Source organism: Pungitius pungitius, chromosome 7, assembly GCF_949316345.1.
Source record: "Pungitius pungitius chromosome 7, fPunPun2.1, whole genome shotgun sequence".
Lineage (NCBI taxonomy): Eukaryota > Metazoa > Chordata > Actinopteri > Perciformes > Gasterosteidae > Pungitius > Pungitius pungitius.
The window spans coordinates 3455866-3470513 of NC_084906.1; the positions used below are offsets into that span (position 1 = coordinate 3455866).

General features: G+C 42.1%; 2 protein-coding genes across 5 annotated transcripts in view; one reads left to right on the plus strand and one right to left on the minus strand.

Annotated features, from left to right (window-relative positions):
* Nucleotides 1-82: 82 nt before the first annotated feature.
* hps3 (HPS3 biogenesis of lysosomal organelles complex 2 subunit 1) lies at nucleotides 83-11663 on the minus strand. 4 transcript variants are annotated; one of them, XM_037469447.2, is made up of 25 exons: nucleotides 11546-11663; nucleotides 11049-11198; nucleotides 10880-10951; nucleotides 10518-10611; nucleotides 10293-10366; nucleotides 9748-9960; nucleotides 9301-9361; nucleotides 9027-9109; nucleotides 8812-8926; nucleotides 8480-8633; nucleotides 8313-8395; nucleotides 7885-8059; nucleotides 7510-7591; nucleotides 7255-7412; nucleotides 7001-7102; nucleotides 4975-5083; nucleotides 4361-4623; nucleotides 3821-3998; nucleotides 3412-3645; nucleotides 2720-2917; nucleotides 1839-2042; nucleotides 1528-1632; nucleotides 1119-1325; nucleotides 897-984; nucleotides 83-505 (listed from the first exon to the last, which is right to left on the minus strand). In XM_037469447.2, the coding sequence occupies exons 2-25, from the start codon at nucleotides 11097-11099 to the stop codon at nucleotides 378-380; spliced, it is 3231 nt and encodes a 1076-aa protein (XP_037325344.2). In that variant the 5' UTR covers nucleotides 11100-11198; nucleotides 11546-11663; the 3' UTR covers nucleotides 83-377. The 4 variants fall into 4 exon arrangements, with proteins under 4 accessions (XP_037325344.2, XP_037325343.2, XP_037325345.2 ...); XM_037469446.2 differs by having other exon boundaries at nucleotides 8480-8636; XM_037469448.2 differs by lacking the exon at nucleotides 7001-7102 and having other exon boundaries at nucleotides 8480-8636.
* A 607-nt stretch (nucleotides 11664-12270) lies between these two features.
* The window catches only part of bcar3 (BCAR3 adaptor protein, NSP family member), a 53998-nt gene continuing 51620 nt past the window's right edge, over nucleotides 12271-14648 (plus strand). The window contains exons 1-2 of the mRNA XM_037470496.2: nucleotides 12271-12550; nucleotides 13893-14149. The gene's annotated coding sequence lies outside the window, so the exon portion shown is untranslated. The remainder of the gene's footprint in view (nucleotides 12551-13892; nucleotides 14150-14648) is intronic.

Below are 14648 nucleotides of genomic sequence, written 5' to 3' on the forward strand. Positions count from 1 at the left end.
AGACAACAAATGTTAGGAAAGTGACAGACTTAAAAGTCACTCTTTTTCCATATTGGATGAATAGGTTAACTTGCCGCCGCCCCCCCCCCCCCCCCCCAAAGATATGGACATTTTCATATCTGCTGCGGAGTGACTTGCTCGTTATAGTGGATTCTGTTGTTGTGTATCCTAGATATTCTATTATCTTCTTTACCTACATTGTCAGTTATAAATAAAGAGAATACATCAGTGAATGACTAATGACTAAAAACTGTTTATGATTGTCTAAGAACAAAGTGCTGACAAAACAAAAGAAAGAGAGATGGCATGAAGGGTGGCACATCGGCCGGTGTGCCAGTTTCTGTCTTGTAGGGGGTGGGTGTGTGTGTGTGTGTGTTTCATGCAAGCAGGTGTCTCTGGCTACATGTCAAAAGGTGAGGCAGGAAATACGAGACGGCTCCATCATCAGGAATCAGTTCCAGGAACTCTGTGGGGCTTGTCTCCATGGCAACCACGACCAGCGTCTCTGTTGAATGAGATACGGCAACATTAAATACTCATCAGAGCAGATATTAACTTCCTGGACATATTGTCTATCGGTGCCTGCATTGTTTACAGTGCTACGTAACTCGATTCACTCTGTTGAACAAACTATGGCAGTTTAAACATTTCTTTGCCGGTAATAAAAGTGAGTTGAGGCAAAAGTATAAATACTTCACTCATCCCCATCCTTTGTACATGTGTAACACCCTGTGACCACAGTTGGCCTGATGGAAACCACCGTCATTTACAATCCTGATACTATTCAGATGCCCTTTTGAGATGCTGTCTAACTTGAACACTATTTCTGTCCTTAGTGAAAAGAGAAAAATTGTCACTGTTCAATGGTAAAAAGGTATTCTGAGGGAAGCTTCCACCTTTGAGAGCAGCTAATAGGATGCCGTTGTCTGCGGCAACTCTCGTCCTGTTACAAAGCTCTGGGAGCAGCTTCTGCCACCATAACACCTGCAGATATTAAACAAGACAGACAGCGTGACACCTTGGATAAACACACTGCTGTGGGAATGCAGAACTAAGCATTTATACATAAAACAGTATAAATGTAACATGTACTTTTCAGGCTACTGCTCAGTACGAACCATGTGATTATCTTGTAAGTGGTGGTTGGCATAGGCTATGATGGCCTGAGGACATCGGTCCAGCATCTTCTCGATGCTGCTGTCGTACTGCCCCCTCCTGGTGGCGCAGAGGAGGTGCAGGCTGAAGCCCCATAAGGTTTGGTCTGAAAGACGCTCCATCAGAGGCATGACGGAGGCCACTGACAGCGACGGGCCACAGAGGAGAGACTGCAGAGGGACATAGGAATAAAATCACTGTACAAATGTGATAGGAGGAACAGCGGCTTAAAGTGGCTGGTGTTACAAGACAAACAATTAATGCATATTAGACCTAGGGTTTTAGATCTGAGTCGTTGAGTCTACATAGTCTATTCATGTATTGTTAAGTGTATAATTTGATGTTGGAGACATGTGTTCACAGACAAATTACCTGCAATTTGTACAGCGCCTCCTGGTGTTGTGAGCTGGTTGTGTGCGCTGGATTGAGAACGATGAGCCACGGGTACAGAGCACCGTAATGGGAGCACGAGTTAATCTACACAGGTACACAGGTAGGCAGGACCCTCAGTGAATGAGAGTGAAGTTCACACAAACTCCTTTCTGAACATCTCGCAGGTCAAACACTACAACGGCTGTTAATTAAGGTGGTGGTCAAACATCACGGGGCCTTTTACCAGAGTCAAACCCAGCATTAACTGTGATATTGGAAACTAAGAAAACAACAGTCATCAGCTACTGTACCAGATCGTCGGCGCTCTTCAGTGGCCTGCGTTTCACAGGCGTGTGTGGTCCGTTGGTGTGTGTTTCCAAGGGTGTGTTGGTCAGTCGGTCGATGTAGACGGACGCCACTCGGAACAGAAGTTCCTGGATGATGGTTTCCTGTGAGGACGCCATGAGCATTGCCTCCCAGAAATCCACCTGTAAGCAGTTCTCGCAGTCCAGCTCCTACACATACAAATAGAATGGATCAAGATGGACATTTGTTGAATTGTTGTTAGCTTGAAAACAACATGGGGTCCAAATGAATACCCTTCACCATGTTTTTGTTAAGTTCATTTCCTTCAATGCTATGTTTAAATAGGAAAATCTGCACATTTAGAACATAGTTTTGAGATCTACCTTGACCATTCGAATTCACATCTAAAAAGGAATAATGTAATTTCACAGAGACAGTGACTGCCCCTCCTTTTTGTTTTGGGGTTGCTTAGTATTAACTGACCTTAAACACACCTACCAATTGCAAGCATGCTTTTCCAGTAGTACTGTAGCGAATAGGAAAGCTTCCAATGGAAAAAGACCTCGGCTTTCTAGGTAACCCCCGTAACGTCACTTTCTTTGCCCTCAACTGATTGACAAAAAAGTGATAGTTCTTTACCTCCAAACTTCAGTACGTATAACTAGGAGAGGGGATTCACACACTTATATTTTTCTTAATTAATGGAAATGAATAAGACATAACAAGAGACCGATCCATATATTTTACATATTTTCTTAATATTGGGGGGGGGAGATGACCCCACCAAAGAATGCATGGTTATGACCATGACAAACCAAATCTCTTGACCGTTTGCATCTAGTCTCTTAACCTTGAATCACCAGGCGCTAACCACATACAAACACACCTTGAATATGTGATCAGCGTGTTCCAGCTGGACTTTGTTGTTTTCATGCAAAGCCACCACAGCAGCCACCAGCAGTCCTGGTTGGGACTTTGCCAGTTGGCGGGTCAATGCTGTGGGACGGATGTGTGCGTGCTGGCCTCCATCTCCGCCGTGCAGCAGCATCCTAGGCTCCTCGATGAACCCGTACACCAGCACCATCTGAACATGAACACAAAGTGCTTTGGAACAAGTCTTAACTGTTGGTCAACTATCGACTGATCCTGTGCGGTGGAACGCTTTTAGGACAAGCAAAAAAAGAAGCGTCTTAAAATCAGCTAATGCTCAATGCCTGGGACTTGGAGGAATATTTGCAGCCAGAAGGTTTACATGTCATGCTTTTCCTCTAAACTTCAACAGTATGTTATCAAAAACAAACAAGATAAACTGCGCAAATAGAAACACACTAGTGTGACATAAAAGTGCATTTAATCGAATGCTGTGAGGAGCTTTGCATTCTATTTTTATGTTTTAAGTGATAGCAATAAAATTCATGTTTCTATGGAAGCTACGAAGTAGTTCATCAGGTTGGATGTAATTAGTTATGAATGTGTTTTCATATATAACAGTTGTGATTTTTTAGATCCATGTTTCACTAGGAAGCATCCCTTTACACATCAAACACACCGCTATAACACCCCGTACCATCTCCTAACCTCTGCGTGTCTTTCCATCAGACGCGTGTACTCTGGCAGGTCGTCCAAACGCAACATCATGGTTGCCATGGTGGTTGTCAAAGGAACAGACACGCCAGCTGTGTCTTCCAGATGTTGTAAGATTTGCAACGTCTTGGCTGGACTGATGTTTATCAGAGACGGGCTGGCACAAACACTGACAAGCTGCGAGGGCTCTGATTGGCTGAAAATGTCTATGACCTCATCAGCAGCCTCCTGCGGAATATGAAATCTACAATTATTATTTCCTTTAGTCTCCGTGTGATTTCTTCATCTCGTTTTGGAGAAAATAAATGTAGTGCGGATCTATTCCATACGATACCACATCTCTATCAGCCTTACATGACACAAGCAGCATGTGAGGGCTTTAAGTGTTTTTTTATGTGCTTACCTGACTGAGAATCTGCTCGGTTTCTTCAAACAGGTAATGTTTCAGGTAGAAGAGGAAGCCGGGGCCGTAGGCGTGAGGGCTGCCAGGAAGTGGCCGGTTCCGGGCCATGAGCTCTGTGACCGACAAACCAGACATCCTGTAGTAGGGCAGAGCCAGGTGGCACTCCCTCTGACTCCCCCTTACCAAACACAAAAGCATAGAATAATTGCTAAAATATCTACAAACAGCAACACACTGATCATCAATCATTGATTTAGAAAAGTAACACCAAACATTTAAGCTATTTGAATGCGTCACATTGGGGCTTTTGATAAATAATAATGACTTAATTATATTGAATCACAATTAGAAAACAATTTTTTACCAAAAATAAGTGTTCATTGTTACCTCAAACAAAAGGGACCATATATAAAGTACATATGTGCACATGCCATAATGATAGCAATGCAATAATTATCTAATCCGATGAAGACAAAATCATTTCTAAAGCTGTTTGAAGTGATGCTTGTCTTGCAAATTGTGTGTGTGTGTGTGTGTTACCTGCTGAAACAGTCTCCCAGCTGTGCACAGTTCTGCTTGAAGGCCTCCTCTAGTTCTCTACAGTCTGTGCGCACAGCGGCCGGTTCCTCAGCCGGCCCGCCTGTACCGGCCTGCGGAGACAGAGAGGAGTCTCCCTCCGTGATTCGCTGCTGCTCTGAAGTTTGGAGTAAGGAGGTTCGCAGGAGGAGGTGAGCTTCACTCAAGAGGTGCCGAAGACTTTGAGCCTGCGGGTTGGTCTCCGCGTACCGCTGGCTGTATTCGACCTGAACAACAGGGAGACAAACATGCAGTATGTACATATTCAATAACCTGCACATCTTCAGAATAAACCTTTTGTATTTTTCCTTTGGTTTTCAACCCCGAAAACATTTTAAAGTGGCTTTAAAAAATACCAAAACAGTGAGAAAAGTCTTTAAATATATATATATATATATATATATATATATATATATATATATATATATAAATAAATGAAATATATTTGAAATACTTTCCAAAAGAAAAGTTTAAATTATCTTGTTACCCTGTAAATGTCTGAATGAAGGTCTGTAAAAAATACGCAAATACAACAATTGACATGCAGATAAAGTCATTTGTTGTGTGTTTGTGTTTACCATCTCCTGGTAAAGAGTGAGGGGGGAGACGGTGTCGACCACGTAAAGATTCCATCCGTGTCCTGCAGTGCTGGCTGGTTTGGGGGAAGAGATTGTCCACTTCCTGCTCCTGAGGTCAGAGGTCAAAAAACAAATAAGCAAACAGAGCGAAGTGCTTACCGTTTTATTTCTCTACAGCCAATCTCAAAATGTGTAAACTGTTCATCGTAAATATCCAATGAATTGTTAAAAACAAGAAAGGACAATAAGGAAAACTGTAAACATCGGCATTGAGGGAATCTACCGTTTGGCCAAACTATTTCCTAATAAAGTTACTTTAAGCAGGTGAATTACATAACTTAACAAATATCAATAGTTATCTACAGTATGTTTACCTGTCAGAGTTTACAGGAGCTAAAGCAAATGTTGATCCACCTTGATTACACTGCTGTTGTCATGTAATGCAACACCATATTTGAAACATCTGTATCAAATAAAAGCATTCTATAAAACCAATGTTGGTAAAATATATTTAACTAATGCAGAATATGGGAGTGTGTGAGTATTTTTTTAAGTTTGTGTATATAGCTTAATACATATAACTGTATATATATAAGTGTGTTTATGGAAAAATCTGCATCATTTGATGTGTTACATGGAGCCAGTAGTTTAGTTACAAACCACTGTTTGCATCACAAACAAACTCCCAATGAAGAACAACCTTTGGGGTACAACTACGTAATACATCAACTGCCTCCCACTAAGACATATCATACAAACCGTACCAGACAAACCGTTAGTCAAATGTTAGTGAGCATGTTAGCAGGTCGTCTGAGGAGTCCGTTTGTGTGTGCGTTTGTGTGTGTCATGCTGGTCATACGTCATGTCCTCAAACCCTTAGATCTTCCAATCACACACCTTTTTTTTAACTTTCACTGAAACAGTGCGGGAACAATGATGATCGTTGGAATCACTATTCATGAACTTCCAACAAAACAAGCCCTGCTCAGCCAGGTGACTTTATGAATCATCTTTGCAAGTTAACATCTAAAACGAGAGCACCCGAGAGGCAGACTGACACCAGATGTGAACTTTTGGGTGTCCCGACGTTGCCTGTGAAGGACTGGTGTGTGTGTGTGTGTCCAGAATCACTCGTGAGGAGGGTCACCGATAACAGCAATGGCCAACCCTGAAACACTTATATAAATGGTTTTGTACTAGCAATTATTTGGCCGTAGCACTTTTGGAGCAGGCGCCATTATCTAAATACTAGAAGTAATTGTGTGTTACTTTGTAAAAGACTTGTAGTCATATCCAGTTTCCTATAAATACAAGTACACATCTGTGTATGAGTGGTAAGGTTAGCCAAGTAAAATCCAAAGATCTTACTTCAATTAAAAACACTTAGTTTGTGAGCAAAGCGTCACACACTTAGGATAGTTAGGTAGGTTATGGTTGGACTGGTTTAGGAACTAAAACAGGAAGTGTCGTCACTTTTGGACCAAACTGCAAACATTTTTTATCATCAATTAAACACGGGGTTAAAGTCATTGGCTGTTTTAGAGTTTTAGTAGATAGCCAAATGGAAATACTTGATTGAAGAAGATAATTGACCAAACATTTTTTTAGCACTTTTTTTTTTTTTTTTTTTTTTACTAAAGGATTTTAGTATCTGGAATGAAATACTGAGTCTGTACATGTGGTCTCTCGGTCCAACTCGAGTCCCTTGTTCCCAGTAGCTAATGGTCATTACTGGGGGCATCAACGCTAAGCTATGATAAACTTCTGGAATAAAGGTCTGAAAAAGAGCAGGACCCTTTTTTAGAGACTTAAAGAAAATTGGATGAAAAAAGTTAAGCCTTAAAGGTGTTACATGAGGGCATACAATATATTTTTGTCATGATGTACCGAAAAGAAACCTGACCGTTCAGGTTTTCCCTTTAAATAAGGGCAGATATAAAGTGGGGATTCCATGGGATTGCTGGCACTGCAGCTTGGCCTAGAAGTGACAACTGAGGCGGTTGGTGGGTTTTGGGGATTGTCTTACACGAAGGGGCGCGAAAGAAGGCTCTCCAGAGCTGGCGTGGTTGCGGGATCGATTCCCACCGCCAGGAAAATACCAGTCAGCATGGTGTGCTCTTTCAACTCACTAAAATAACAGCATACACACGTGAATGAATGTTTACCTGCATGCACCTGACACGCACACACAGTGTAATCATGTGATCTGCATTCTAGAGTCAAGTGTGGTGGTGTCTGTTGAACCCTGTTGTGCGTTGTACGCGTGTGTCAGAGACTCACAGGCCTCTGCGCTGTGTGGTGCGTTCGGGTTCCTCGGTTGTCTCCGCGTCAGCGGCGGATAGAAGGATCACATGGTGGCCGTAGACGCACATGGAACGCAGACCAATAAACAGCTGTATCCGGAGGGCACACACCTCCATGCTGCAGGGTGGACAGGCCTTCCAGACGCACGCAGAGTGAAGTGTGAGGAGACTAAAATCAGTGAGTAAATTAATCTAGAGGCCACATAGCGAGGTTTCAAGGGGAGGCTCATACCTTCATGGTGCTGTCAATGTATGGGTCTTCAATCCTGGCTGCTACTGCTGCACAGCGCACTGTGAAACACTGCAAAGCACTCCTACCACACACACACACACACACACACACACACACACACACACACACACACAGGACTCAAGCTTAGTGGTATGCAAAACTAAAACATTATCCAGTCAAATTAGCACTGTAATTATGCTAATGTGCAACTATCTGCTATCAGCTCAGTGTCAGTGTTTGACATGCCAACCAGAGAAAGTTGAGATGAGAATATGTTCCTGCACGAGGTTCAAAAGTTGAATACATGGATGTTTTTTTTTACCAGCTGTGATTCAGATGATCTGATTTCCATTTCAAATCTGACTTTGGACGTACTTTGTAATGACGTGCAACAGGTAGTCTGTCAGCACCGCCTTCAGGACCTTCTCTGGATACTGATAGGCCGAGAGAAGCTCGACTCCACCCTTCAGACTGTACAGGTAGCCGGCGGAGGGGAGGGAGAAGAAGCAGAATACGCAGGATGGTTCCTGCAGAGACACCGACTGGTTCCCTGGAGCAAAGAAACAGTGTGGTGATGTTATATTATCCAATGCGTGTACTCAGTTATTGTACTAGAGTGTTGTTTGTTGTTTGTTGTTTCAACTGTGTCGAAAAAAAAAAGTATCTGCGATGGCCGGAAAAGTCTATTAATATGGTTCTAACAAACACAGAAGTTGAGAAGTAACCCCAATTCCTGTTACAACATTTGCTTTTTCTGTCCCGAACACCCATATCTGCAGGTCATGCTGGATTGGTGTACTGACCGGTGAACAGCGGGTAGAGTTGTAGGGAGTGAAGTTGGGTCTCCTCCACACTGCAGCCCTGGAAGAAGTCCGGAGTAAAACGCCTGCAAAAGAGATGAGGCAGAAGGTAAATACAACTCTGTAGAGATCGGAGGGTCAAAATGGTCATCAGAGATGCACATACACACCTGAAGAGAACATACGACAGTGTGTATTGTCCTTTACTGTCCTCCAGGCCGGTCTTCTCCACGCTGACAGCAATGTCGCACTCTTTAGCTCGATCACCAAGCAACTCTTGGTGTATCGGAAGGACCTGAAAGTCAACCGGGTCTTCCAGGTGGTCTGCTGCACATAAAGACACATTGAGCCACACTAAAGTCTGACTGTCTCAATAGCTAATTTCACTTCTTTAAAATATATTTGATTTTCTGGATCCACAACAGACAAAATCAGAAGTTCTTTCAGTAGTTTGCTTTCTTACAGTCAACTAAACCACATAGAGAGAGAGAGCTTCACACACTTTTCTTCGTGTCTGATGATTCTTCCAGGGTTTTAGGTTCAGAGGATGTCTCCAGTTTTACGACAAGCACTTCCAGCTCCCCCTGCACTGCAACATACTCTCCACACAGCGCCACCTAGGGGCCAGAGGAGATTGATTTTGATCGTTTTTGAGAGTTTGAACTTCTGAAATACCAGAACAATTGTTAAAATAATTTCATCAAAATAAATGAGTACCTGTTTAGGGTTCATTTGTGAAAGATGCAGGATTACTGAGCGTTCAAAATCCAGGAAATTCGGGTTTGAATCCATGATCTGACCTAAAAACAAGGAGAGGACAGCTAACTTCTAAGGTCTCAGGAGATAGCAGCTCATTGGCACACGCCACATAGAGGTGTCAAATTCAAGTCATGAACCAGAAATACAGATTGATGAACTAAAATAATCTGTGAGAATGTTTAAGGCCTGAGAACATTATTATGAGGCATTTGAGATTGTCTGATTGAGTTACCTTGACTGGATCTCTGCTGAGAGTTTGTCCAGGTGCTCTGAACCATCTGCTGACTTTGATTCTGTTGGGTTTTTCAGAGAAAGCATGCTGCATCAATATAATTGACTTTCAAATAATGTATTTATAGGGGATTAAACCTGGTGATGAAATTAGACTAAATTTAATTTTAACATTGTGGAAAATGTTCAACTCCCTGCACTGGTAGGTCTGAACAAATACAAAACCAGTAGAACCTTTAAGATAATGGACTCAAACAGCCCACTCTTTTTATAACATTGGTTGCCTCTACAGAAGGTTCCCTCTGTTTGTTATATCCCACTCCTGCAGCGTGTCTCAGGAATAACATCACAAGGAAGTTAAAATGCCACCTTATCTCAGTGTTGGGATTAACATAATCTAAAGGTTCATAGAGGTGATGAACTCCCAGATTAACAGGTGGACTCTCACCTGGCTCTGCTGGTTCTGTCTCCTCAAAGTAAACAGAACCAAAGTGTTCTCGCAGCCGACCAGAAGGTCTCCTGTTACCGGGCAACACGCCACGGCGACAGGGCGCTCTGACAGGGGGATCTCAATGATCTCCATCTGCACTCCGCCCCGCACAGACGCCCCACGCAGCAGGTGGCCCAACAAACGCACCCCGACACGGGCCTTCCCCTCCGCCTGGATACAAAGCCAGTAGATTAAAAGTACATTCAGCATGGAAATGTATATTGCACTAGATATACAGACCGTTACACCTCTTATCCAGAGAAGGATGATCTGCTCAGGCTAAAAAGTGCTTGTGGACCAGGACCAATCCAAACCAAGGTTAAAGTTAACGCCATCATGGGTATTTTGGAGAAAAAGTTGTTTTGTAGTTTATTTATATGTGTTGGGATAGGTTTCATAGTTTGGATAATACGGTTTAAGTGAAGGTAGCATATCACACCAAAGAAAAAGAAAAAGAAGATGGTGTTGTTCCACTTCATAGCACTGCAACATCAAGGGCCCACCTGGTAGCGCCAGTTGGTGTATGCTCTCAAATAGGTGGCGCAGTTCTTTTCTTCAATGGTCACCAGGTAATCTCCTAGATATCACAAGGGAATTAGAAAGGCAAGGAACCGGGTAAGATTTCTTTCTCACTAGAAATGTAATGCAACAACAAATGAACCGATTATTGTTCAGCTGCTGCTGCAGAGAGGGAGGTTGACTGAAGAGGAGGGGGTCATGTTTTTTACCCATCCGGCTGTGCTGGATGCTCTTCACTGTGCCCATGGTGGCAAAGCGACAAATGAGAGGGCAGCCCTCCTTTTCCAAATCATAGGCCTCCACCTTAATTCAAAGCACAGCGTAGTCAGTACCCTGCAGGAAACATGTTTTCTCTTGTGTGTCTCAAAATGATTCGCACAACCATTCGCATCACTTTATGAGTTCACTCTGATCCTGTAGAGATGGTTAAATACTAGTTTTTTAAATAATTATTGAATAACCATGTCATAATGTATTCATGGTTCTATTAATGAAGTATAGTTTTCATGTTCATATAAGTAAATAAAAGCAGGACAGTGGATATAAAAATATACACATTTGGTAAGGTGACCTTGCATCCTCCAGTAGCCACCACGAACAGGGCCCCACCTCCGCAGCAGATGAGTCCAGGCTCCTGCTCCACCTGAGACTCAGAGCGGGAAGTTTATGAGTTAAGATGATTTAGGACCTGATACAAACCGCTTACTTTTATCAACAAGTATAACGCATCATCAACCTACCTGTACTATCTGCTGTGAGGAGAAAGGATGGCAGTTGTAAACATGCACCATGTTTGGTCTGTGTCTTGGAGCAAGGCTTTATTAAAAGTTGAAAAATGTAAGTGATTGCTGCATCCTCTTCTGTTTGGGTTTCCCCGTCTAGCAGGACACCTACAATCATTCAAAAAGGCCTATTGGAACAAGATGTCAGGAGAAATGACATAACAAGAATAAAAACGCGTTAAGAAAAAAAAAAAGTAGGTGGGTAAATTTCTGAAATTTTACATGGGATGCGTTAAATAAAACGACCAAAACATAATCCCGGGCGGTCCGGCTGAACCGATGCTCTCTAATCGGTATCACATGCCGCGGTCTTGTGAGCTGAGGGTGTGCGCTGTGCACTTTAAATTCACATGGACATATTTCCTCTTCGGTTTACTCACACTGTCACAGACAGGATCAACTTAGACAGTCTTTAGAAAGTGAAGGAATAAAGTGGCAGACTATTTGTTCCGTACCTTCCAGATCTTTAGCTTCTCTTTCTCTTCCAGTGAAGAGTAACGACGGTTCCTGCAGTTTTATTGATCTCACGCTGTCAAGCAGGAAGTGAAAGTTCAGGCGCAACAACAAGCGCCCGCCCCCTTTCGAATTTCATTGGCTTAGATTCCTGCTTGATTTGCGTTTGACGTTGACGTTGCTTTGACAATCGAAAGGGGGTTTCGCATCATCTGTTATGTATTCTTTTTTTTTAACACTATTTTATTTGACTGTATTCTCTCATCCATGTATGGCTGTGAGAATATTATAAGTCGCAGTGCTATTGGCAATTTTAAAATATTGTTGTATTTGATCAAAAGATCAAAATAAAGATGATATCAAATGTATATTTGGTAATATTATAACAATATAGTGCATACTTCCTCTATACAAGAAAATCAATAAGGAAGTGTGCCTCCTTCCTAAATGGGCTACAAACTGTGTTTTGCAAATAAATAAATAAAATACAAATGAAACAGACATCTAAGTTAAGTGTAGTAATTAAATAGAGAAAAACCTCATAGAATAATACATGAAGAAGATGCACTGGGTAATGTGACGAGATGAAATAACAACCCCAAACAATATTTTGAAGTTGAACTCCGTTATTAAGCAGTTACAGTGGGGTCACACATTCTGACAACTTAGCCAATGTGCTGGTCCATATGATGTTTTCATCCGTGGACGTAATGTATTAACGTTTACGTTTGCGTAGGCGCTCTTCTTCGCCCTCCATTGTCTAGCACGCACGAGCAGACGATGTGAAACAGCGCCCTCTGCGGTCACAGTTTCTGATGGGTCACAGATTTCGGTGTAACACCGGCCGGGACAAATAAAAAATTGCCCATAATTCGGGATGTCACGAGTAATACGGGACGGTTGGCAAACCTAGCTCGCAGGCAGCAGAGGAGAAGGTGCAGCAGGTGTCTGAGTCTGACAGTGAAGTCCAGGAGGCACAGAGTGAGCAGGAGAGTGTCATTGAAATGGTAAGCAAGCAGGTAGCTACATGAACAGGGAGGGGGTGTTAATCAGGGCGGGTGCATGAGGATAGTGTGTGTGGGCCTGGCTGGGCCACAACCAAGATGATTACGATTTAACAGTTACCTCAATTAATGAATATTATAATAAGGCAACAAACATTATCGTTGTCGGTTGTTGCTATTATAAAGTCTGAGTGTCAGGTTGTCGTTTGTCAAATTGTTACTTAAAAGTTACTGCAATGGCCACTCAGTTAGCTAAAGTAAAATAACACAGCATAAGCTGTTTTTGTAGCTAGCAGAGTTGAGAGTTCACTTATTCAATTGCAACTTGGGATATTCTAATGTAACCATTTAAAACTCATAATGTCGACGGCCCTTCTTCTCTAGAAAAAAACTGAAATGATGCCATTTGATTACTTTAATTATTACTCGCCCACAACCAGTTACACGTTAGAAGAGGTGGCTAACGTGTGTTATTTGGGGGTTAAAAACCCGCTTTGCATTTTGAAAGCTGTATATTCAACTAACTAGATATTTTCTAATGTTTCATCCAATATCATCAATATGCAATATTACGGCAAGTGAATACTCTAAATTGTGTGTATATATAATATATATATATAATTATCAGGACGTTTTGTGTGAGTAATTTGTTTGTATAGGTTTTTTATGGGAAGTGTCTTAACAATTAGAGGTACATTTTGTTTGGTGTCATATTAAAGAGGGGTTTGTACTCTTTAAAGGGATAGTTCACCCAAAAATGAAAATTGTGTCATCATTTACTCACCCCCAAGTTGTTTCAAACCTGTATGAATTTCTTTATTCTGCTAAACAAAAATATATATTTTGAAGAATGTCGCTAATCAGACAGTTGATGGACCCCATTGACTTCCATAGTATTTTTTTTTTCTACTATGGAAGTCTATGAGGTCCATCAACTGTCTGATTACCGACATTACTGTCCATGGCACTTACAGTAGTTCTCAGCTTTGTATGGGTTTTTGGGAACGGAACAGTAGATATGCATATCTACAGGGACCGCAAGGATAGTGTACTGGTTGGTGGTTGTGTCCGACCGATTGTGGGGGGCCGGTCTGAGCAAAAATGCCAGGGCCCTTTTTTTGTCCCAGTCCAGCCCTGATGATTAATGTTTGGTAAAGAAATAGTGATCATAGATGATCTTCGTGCACACTGGTTTAACATCTCAGAAAACAAGATGCTTTTCATCTTTAACGGATTTAATATTTTTGCCTTTTTGCCCTGTGTTTGATGATTTGATTAAATGATCAGTCATCAGAATCTTTACATGGCATGAATTTTACCTCTTTTCTTTTCTTGTAACATGCAGATGCCCAATATCCGCGAAGTGGGGATGAATGGGCCTAAAAGGGTCAAATGGACCAAGGAAGCCATGGTTCATGCCGTCCAGGAGGTGAAGGAAGCCAGGACGTTTGGAGTCCCAAAGTCCAGCCTGTGTGACGGAGTCTCTGGACGTGTCGCTGTCGACTGTGTGCACGGCCAAAAAAACGCTTCTCACCTCTGAAGATGAAGTTGGAGTATTGTTTGCACTGCGCCAGTCAAGGCTACCCTCAAAGAAAGCATCAGGTCATAACCAAAGCTCTGGCAATTTAGAATTATCGCAATCCGCGCCAACCCAGGACTGTTCTAGGCCAAACCTGGTGGATTCACTTTAGGGAGCGGCACCGATATCGCTTTACCTCCCAGAACATCGATATTTTTGAAATACAACACAATACACTCACTTTTTCAGTTTATTCCTCGTCCACAAATCATTTTGGAGTCCTTATACACATACTGAAATATTATGGTGAAACACAGTACGCTCCTGGTTACGGTAGCCGTAATGCTGTGTAGTTTACCAAAGTCGTACTAAAACATAAAAAAATTCTAAACAATTAAAGGCTTTTAAGTGTGCCCTATAGTGCAAAAAATACAGTACTTAATCAAATGTGTAAAAACTATGTAAAGCACTTTCAACAACACTCTAAAGGTGGTACTAACACCTCCATGTCTATAGCTACCTGGTCTCCTGGCTCCTTTTCCTCAACTCCTGAACCCACAACATCCACCGGTGTGTGCGCCT

Bases quoted from the DNA above. Each gene is read 5' to 3' on its own strand.
- hps3 (XM_037469446.2), bottom strand. From the start codon at position 11,099: ATGGTGCATGTTTACAACTGCCATCCTTTCTCCTCACAGCAGATAGTA. The intron at 8,927-9,026 runs GTACTCATTTAT...TCTGGCCCCTAG, and splicing joins CACAAATGAACCCTAAACAG to GTGGCGCTGTGTGGAGAGTA. The intron at 8,396-8,479 runs GTGTGTATGTGC...TCTCTTTTGCAG, and splicing joins CTGTCGTATGTTCTCTTCAG to GCGTTTTACTCCGGACTTCT.